General features: G+C 47.8%; 3 protein-coding genes across 3 annotated transcripts; 2 read left to right on the top strand and 1 right to left on the bottom strand.

The window, feature by feature from the left end:
- The first annotated feature begins 473 nt into the window (after window positions 1-473).
- LOC108630116 (uncharacterized) lies at window positions 474-2,180 on the top strand. Its single transcript, XM_018033183.1, has one exon. It carries the CDS (start codon window positions 474-476, stop codon window positions 2,178-2,180), a length of 1,707 nt encoding a protein of 568 aa, XP_017888672.1.
- A 7-nt stretch (window positions 2,181-2,187) lies between these two features.
- Window positions 2,188-4,011, top strand: LOC108630115 (uncharacterized). The gene has a single exon (XM_018033182.1). It carries the CDS (start codon window positions 2,188-2,190, stop codon window positions 4,009-4,011), a length of 1,824 nt encoding a protein of 607 aa, XP_017888671.1.
- Window positions 4,008-5,015, bottom strand: LOC108630114 (uncharacterized). The gene has a single exon (XM_018033181.1). The coding sequence runs from the start codon at window positions 5,013-5,015 to the stop codon at window positions 4,008-4,010; it is 1,008 nt and encodes a 335-aa protein (XP_017888670.1).
- Between the last annotated feature and the right edge of the window lie 2,939 nt (window positions 5,016-7,954).

Here is a 7,954-nt window from a genome sequence, read left to right as displayed (position 1 = left end):
AACATACCGACGCCAGAAAAAGAAAAACGAAAAGACCAACCGACGCAAAGAGGAAACGCCAAAGGTAAAAACGGAAAACACGAAAAGTCAAGGACCCCAATACCAACGAAAGAGAACGAAAGATACAGTAGAGAAATAGGCGACAAAAACGATCCCTAGCGACAGCGACGAGTATAATCAGAGAAAAGAAAGACAGAGACGACGAAGACGAACATTGAATCAAAAACTCCCCAGAACCGACAGGCGCTCAAGAATACGCGCCAAAAAGCAAACGAAAAGGCGACCCCTAGCGGCGAAAACAACAACGAACAAGAGCGCAAAACGAAAGCGCGTCCCGCGAAAAACCTGAACAACCACGAAACCATACAGAGGAGAAAGAACCAAGGACAAGAACACACGGAGGAAGCAAAAGAGAAAGAAAGGGTAACAAAGATCGAACCAACGAACCAGACAAAAAGAAACAAACAGATAAAATGGCGGGAAAAATAAAAGTAGCACAGATAAACCTGCACAGGTCAAGGGCAGCAACTGGCGCACTAGCCAACATAATGTACAAGTACAAAATAGATGTAGCACTGATACAAGAACCTTGGACCGTAGGAGACAGAATTAAAGGAATGGGCATGATAGGAAGAGTAATAAACAAGAACACAGACGAAAGACCGAGATCGTGTATAGTGCACACAGACAAGATCAAACCGATTATTCTACCACAGTTCAGTGACAAAGATATCACTACAACGCTACTAGAAAACGACAGAGGGACGGCAAGAACCACAAAGATAGTAATAGTATCGATGTACATGCCGCACAACGAGAGAGATCCGATAACCACAACAATGGACTCGCTGATCGACTGGTGCACGCACCAAGGAATAAACATAATAATAGGAGCAGACGCTAACGCGTGTCACACACTATGGGGAAGCACGAGAACGAACGAAAGAGGAACAAAGCTACTGGACTATATGAATAACAACGGACTGACATGGCTAAACGAAGGCACAGAACCTACGTTCTGCACGAGCAACAGAGAAGAAACCTTAGACATAATGATAACAACGACAGAACTAAGACCATTAACAAGTAAATGGAAAATTCTCAAAGACACGTCGCTCTCAGACCACAGATACATCACATTCGAAATAAGAACCAGAGGAATCCCGACAATGAGAATAATCGAGAACAAGAAATCGCTTGACGCTGAGAAATACTTAGGAAAACTGGAGGAGAGACTAAGAGAACCCCCCAGAAGATACGGCACACCCGAAGAAATCGACGAATATTTAAAACACGTTACAGAAGCAATCAAAGAATCCGCGAGCGAGGCGATCACAAGTAAAAGAAAAGAGTTCAACACAAAAGCTCCCTGGTGGAGCCAAACACTAGAAACGCTCAACGAGAAAAGCAACAGATTAGAAAAGAAAGCACGCAGAACAGGCAACGACAGAGACAAGCGAAGAGCAAGGAGAGCGACACTGAAACTGGACAGAGAAATAAGAGCGGCGAAAAAGAAATCGTGGAGGAACTTCTGCAGCGGTTTAAAAAAGACACAGGACATAGCGAGAATAAACAGAATACTAGAGAAGGTAGACCAAAACGGACTGGGAATGCTAAAAAAACGAGACGGAACAATGACTAACAACATCAAGGAAACACTGGAAACTCTCATAACGGAACACTTCCCCGAAGCAACGATCGCAACAAACACAAACGAAAACGAAACACGAAACGACGAGGAGGAAAGCACGATGCGAACCCCTGGAAACAGGCAACCGGCCATACACGGCGGTAGACCGAACTGGGGGCTAGCGGCGAAAATTATAACAGAAGAGAAAATACGCTGGGCCATAAACACGTTCCTACCGTACAAGGCACCGGGCCCGGATGGGCTGATTCCAAAATATTTAAAGACAGGAAAACACCTGATCTCTCCACACTATATGGAGAGAGACGAACGTCACGTTCATCCCGAAACCAGGCAAAGCCGACTACTCGACACCGAAAGCGTACAGACCGATAAGTCTAACGTCGTTCCTACTAAAAACAATGGAGAAACAAATAGACAGACACATAAAAGACGAAGTCCTGACGAACAACCCACTCTCACCGAGACAATACGCATACAGAATAGGGCACTCGGTAGAAGCAGCATTACATGGAATAACAAGGCACTTTGAACAAGCAATGACGGAGAGGAAATACGCGGTCGCATGCTTCATGGACATAGAGGGAGCATTCAATCAAACGAAAAAAGAGGTCATAACAAAAGGACTACTCGAACACAACGTAGAGGCGCCGATAGTAAAGTGGATAAATGAAATGCTGACAGACAGAACCGTTACAACCGTATACGGAGATGCGAGAATGGAAGGCTTAGCCAACAGGGGATGCCCGCAAGGAGGAATTCTATCACCGACCCTCTGGAGTCTGGCGGTTGACTCGCTACTAGAAAAGCTGAGAACAGAAGGAACGCAAGTATGGGGATACGCAGACGATATAGCGATAATGGTAGCACATGAAAACACGGCAGAAGCAAAAAGACAAATAAACAGAGCACTGAAAACGGTAGAGAACTGGTGCGAAGAAAACGGGCTGTCGGTCAATCCGAGCAAGACAAAACTACTGATAGTCACGAGACGAAAGAGGAGAATGAATACAAGGGGAATTAAACTGAACGGAATACAATTGAACCGAGCAGAGAGCGTCAAATATTTAGGAATAACATTTACCAGCAACCTATCGTGGAAACCGCAGATAAAAGCAACACTGAACAGAGCGAAAAACAATCTCGCGACAATAAACAGAATGGTCGGAAGCACGTGGGGCCTGACCCCGACAGCCAGCCACTGGGTATACAATTCGATAATTCTACCAAGACTAACATTCGGTGCACTGATATGGTGGGAGGGAATCAACAATGAGAAAGACCAGAAACGACTGGAAAGCTTGCAACACACAGGACTCAAAAGAATACTAAGCGCATTCAGATATTCACCAACGAGAGCAATGGAAGCGATGCTCGCGACTCCGACGTTATCGCACAAAATAGAAGAAACAGCGATAAGAACAGCAAAATTGCTCAAGGACTGGAACAAGTGGCAGCCATCGAACAGCGGACACGCCAGCATACTGGAAAGACTGGTCCCAGAGACAGAAACGAATCTAAACATGACGATGGAAGCACCGACCGACAAAGTATCGCTAACATTCAGATTTGGGAAGAGATTCAAAACTCAGATACCAGGAAGGAAAGAGTGGGAAAAAGGAAAACTAAAAGAATACGAAAACTGGATAAAATGGTACACGGACGGCAGCAAAAACGAAGAAGGAGACACTGGATGCGCTTGGATAACAAACGATCCGAATAAAGGCAACAACGTATACCTGGGAAAACACACAACGGTCTATCAGGCAGAAGCAATAGCGATAACAAGATGCGCCGAAGAAATGATCGAAAACGAGACAAAGAATGAATCAATAGTAATATTCACGGACAGCGAATCAACGGTTAAAACCATGGAAAAATCGAGCTTCAAATCAATCGTGGCACTGGAATGCTATCACCGACTGACAAAATTAGCGAAGCAAAACAAAAACGTAGTCCTATGCTGGTGTCCCGGACACAGAGGCATAGAAGGAAACGAAAAAGCAGACCAACTGGCCAAGGAGGCTGTCGAACTAAAAAGAACCGGCACAGAATCATGGACACCTATATCATATGCAAGATTCAAAGCAGAACTGAGGAGCTTCACGCTATCGAGACTAAGAGAGAGATGGTCAGAAACAACAACATGCAGACAAAGCAGACAAATGATAAAACAGATAGACACGACAAGAGCAAAAGAAATATTAAAAATGCACAGGTCAGACACGAGAATATTAACGTACATATTAACGGGACACGCGCCCCTCAATTATCACCTATTCAGAATGGGAGTGAAGACGAACGGAGAATGTGACTGCCACACACGAGAAATGCAAACGACAAAACACATACTTCTTCTTTAGGTACTTCCATCACCGTGGGTGTGGCTTCCAACACAAACGTGGTTCTTAGTCAACCTTCTGCACCTGTCGTTCAGAGCTTTCAACTTGGGACCCCACCAGGGCAGTCCCGCGTTGAACCCTTTCTCCTTGCGCGTGATCGCCTCTCTCGCCGCTTCGGTTATCGCGTCCGTCACGTGCTCCACGTAGGCGTCGATCTGCGCCGGAGTCCCGTACTCTCTCGGAGACTCTGCCAACCTTTTCTGGAGAACGTCCAGATAACGTTCCGCGTTGAGCGATCTCTTCTCGCTGACTATCCTCATCGCCGGGATGCCCCCGACCGTCAACGCGAACGAGACGTACCTGTGATCCGACATAGACGTGTCGTCCAATACTCTCCAGTCGGAGAACGCCGAACAGATTCCCAGCGAGACTATCGTCACGTCCAACGTTTCCTCCCTGTACGCGGTGCTGAACGTCGGCACGGAGCCACGATTCAGCCACGTCAATCCGTTCTCGTTCAAGAAGTCGAGCAACCTTGTCCCTCTCTCGTTCGTCACCGTGCTACCCCACAGAACGTGGCACGCGTTCGCATCGGCGCCTATGAGCACGCTCGCTCCGTGTTGCAGGCTCCAGTTCATCAAGGAGTCCAGGATCACCGGGACCGGCTCTCTCTGATCGTGCGGCATGTACAGCGACACTATCACCAGCTTCGACAGTCTGGACGACGACGACGACTCGGCTCTCTTCTCCATGAGAACAGCGGTAACGTCCTGCCCGCTGAACTGCGTAAGCAGCACCGGTCTTATACGACTCGTGTGCAGTATACACGCTCTCGGTCGACCGTCGACCCGTCTGACGAGAACCGTTCCCGCCGTGCTCAGACCCTTTATCCTGTCGTAAACCGTCCACGGTTCCTGTATCAGAGCCACGTCTAATCGTTCTTTCGCCATCAGGTTCGACAACGCGCTCATCGCCGCCTTGGACCTGTGCAGGTTTATCTGTACGAACTTCAATCGATCCGCCATCGTCACCGTCGTCACCGTTCCCAAGAGGAGGAGGAGGACGAGGAAGAGGAAGAAGTAGAAGTCGGAGAAGTAGAAGAAGGAAGAGAAGAAGAGGAAAGGAAAGGGAAAGGACGAGCAACGGCCACGGCGACAACGATAAGTCTAGTTTTGTCTTTTAATATTATTGTTACTATCGTTCTCGCTGCTGTCAGTGTCGTTTCCGTCCCCAGTACAGGTCGACGAACGGAAAGTCGAGCGACTCCGAGCAGGACCGTTCGCGTCCCAGCGGAGGAGGACGCGGGTCGTTCACGGTCCAGACACCGATTCCGATTCTCAAGATTCCCCGGCCCTCGGTCAAACGAAGATCCGCTTCGCGAAGCGACTCTCTCTGTCTCGGGGTAAGGTCAGTCAGGAGCCTGCCCGACCGATCGGCGAACGTCCACGATCCTCTGGGCGAGGTGAACGCGTCTACGTCCAACGACATCGGTCAGGTACACCGTTTCCTCTCCCTTTTCAATCGGCGAACTACCTAGATCTGTGTCAACGTTATCGTCGTTGTTATCGCTATTATTATTCTGTCCAGATTCACGGAGAAGACGTCTAGGGACCACCACCAGGAGCCCTTTTCGCGACCGTTTCTCGCTTCGACTTTTCCAAAAGACTCGTCTCCCGGAACTGCCCTCTCCGTGTCGACGTAAGTTCAAGTGCTCGGTTCAGGAACCTCTCGACCCGCCACGATAATTATTATTATTATTGTTATTATTGCTACTACTACTATTGCTGTTCTGTGCAGGGCGATCCCGGAGAACTACCATGAACAGGACCGCTTCCAGTCGTTCGATCGAGCGAACGCGCACCTCCCAAGACGACCGTTCTCTCTCGAGGTAAAGCCACTTTTCGAATCTAACTACGATCCGATCGCTATCGTTTATCGAGTTTTATCGTCCCATCTAGATTCTCCGACACGGTCTCCAGGCACTCTTTCGTCCAGGAATCGACCGAGACGCCTCTTTCTCTCTCTCAACGTGCTGGATTTCCCCAGATCAACCGGACTCGCGCGCGCGTTTTTAAGAATACAAGTACTGTACAGAATATTGTCAATAAAGATATTCGTATGTAAAACAGCCAACAGGCACTTTCAGCCGACTGTTTCTTTCCCCCCCTCCTGTGTATCTGTACCGACCGACCAGACTCCGATCGAATCCTGATTGTCCGACCTCGATCCCTCGTCAGCTACAACGACGACTACCTCGTTCCGTCACGAATCCCGTTGAACCTCACCAGTCGGCGCCACGCTCGACGATCAATGCGTGCACGTGTGTATGTGTGTGTATAAATGGATTAAGAATTTCAGACACGATCGAACGAGTCATTGACAAGAGTCAGGAGAAGGAGGCAGACCCTCGCTCGCGCTCGGGTGAACAGGACAGGACGGTTTCCGTCGCCACTACGGGACCCGCGGTCTCTCTTTCAATTTATTTATTTTATTTATTCATTCGTCTTCTCGATCGGTCGACGACAACGACAACAACGATCGACGACCACCAGGATACCTCGATCTCTCCCCTTACCGTTCAGGAGAGATCTCCGACGACGACGATACGTTTCCCTCTCTGCGTGTCTCTCACGTTCCGCAGGTCCGGTTCGACTCTCGATGCTCGTCCAGGTGCTCCCTTCGAGCTTCTATCATCCTCCTCGTCTTCGTCACCCTCGTCCTCTCGACTTGTCCCAAGGGCCTGTTTCAACTGACTGACGACGACAATGACAACGACGACGATGATGACGTTGACAGCGATCTTTTCCCTCCAGGTCTACAGAGTTAAAAACTGACAAGAATCGACCAAGAGGTCGGGTTAATTAATTAATAAGAAGAGGAGGACAAACCTCCGATCGTGGTCCGTAACGGACCGAGTCTGTATCTTTGATATACGAGTGATACTCTCGTAGTGCCTGTGTTTCGAGCGGCAGCCCCGGTCGTCTTCTTTGACGGCAAAACGGCTTTACGCACTTCTTGGCCAAAGGCTCTTTTCGTGTTTTTGTATCTTTGTTGAACGAGTGATACCCTCGTCGTGTCTTTTTTAACGAGCGACACTCTCGTTGTATCTATTTTTTACGGTTATAGCCTTGAGTGTATATATATGTAGCTATAGTCGTTTTCTTGGCATAATTTACAGATGGAGTTATCATTGACACAGATGTTGGATGGGTGTCCCTCTCCACCACATTTATAACACCAGCCGTCTCTATTAACGTTTGAGGTACATGTGTTTCTAACGTGGCCATATGACCAGCATTTAAAGCACTGCACTGGTCTGTTCTCTAGTGGTTGAAACTTTGCTTGAGACCATCCTATCGCTAGTGTTTTAGTAGATAATAGTGAAATGGATCTTCAAGTGCCGAAGGCCGTTCCATTGATCCGCTGACGCTCGTCTAGGAACAGGTGCATTTGTCGACAAAGGAGTAAGTTCCATACGAATTCCTCTCTTATTTTTCATAATTTTATACCCATGATACGTAATGTTTAAAATTGTTAGTTATTCGTACGTTACACTTATTCAGTGAACGTAACTAACGACTACTTTCATGTTTCATTTATTCTAGTTCGTTTTGTCTCATATTTAATCAATTTACGTGCAACTTCTGTTTCAGTCCTTTGCTCTTGTCGCGAGCGTGGCATACGTGCTGGGCAACGCATGAGGCAGTTGTGACTTCTCTAATTGCTCGCTATACTTGCACTCTGATTGGTCGCGGATTTTCGTTAATGGAAAATGTTGTTTAAAATCGACGCAATAAAGTATAGCTCGAAAACCCGATAACCACCCGGCGACGGCAGGACGGTGCCCGTACGGCGCCTCAGTTACATCTCTGGGCAGATAAGTAGGAAAACCATTTTCGGTTTTCTTGGAAAAGCGGCCATCCACAAACAACCCCTACTTCGTTAACTTTCACCCTATTGGTGC

Source organism: Ceratina calcarata, unplaced genomic scaffold (genome assembly GCF_001652005.2).
Source record: "Ceratina calcarata isolate Rehan_Ccalc_2016 unplaced genomic scaffold, ASM165200v1 scaffold687, whole genome shotgun sequence".
Taxonomy (NCBI): Eukaryota; Metazoa; Arthropoda; class Insecta; order Hymenoptera; family Apidae; genus Ceratina; species Ceratina calcarata.
This window is presented reverse-complemented; position numbering and strand designations above follow the sequence as displayed.

Excerpts from the sequence above, each read along its gene's own strand:
- LOC108630116 (XM_018033183.1), top strand. The coding sequence starts at position 474 with ATGGCGGGAAAAATAAAAGTAGCACAGATAAACCTGCACAGGTCAAGG.
- LOC108630115 (XM_018033182.1), top strand. The coding sequence starts at position 2,188 with ATGACGGAGAGGAAATACGCGGTCGCATGCTTCATGGACATAGAGGGA.
- LOC108630114 (XM_018033181.1), bottom strand. The coding sequence starts at position 5,015 with ATGGCGGATCGATTGAAGTTCGTACAGATAAACCTGCACAGGTCCAAG.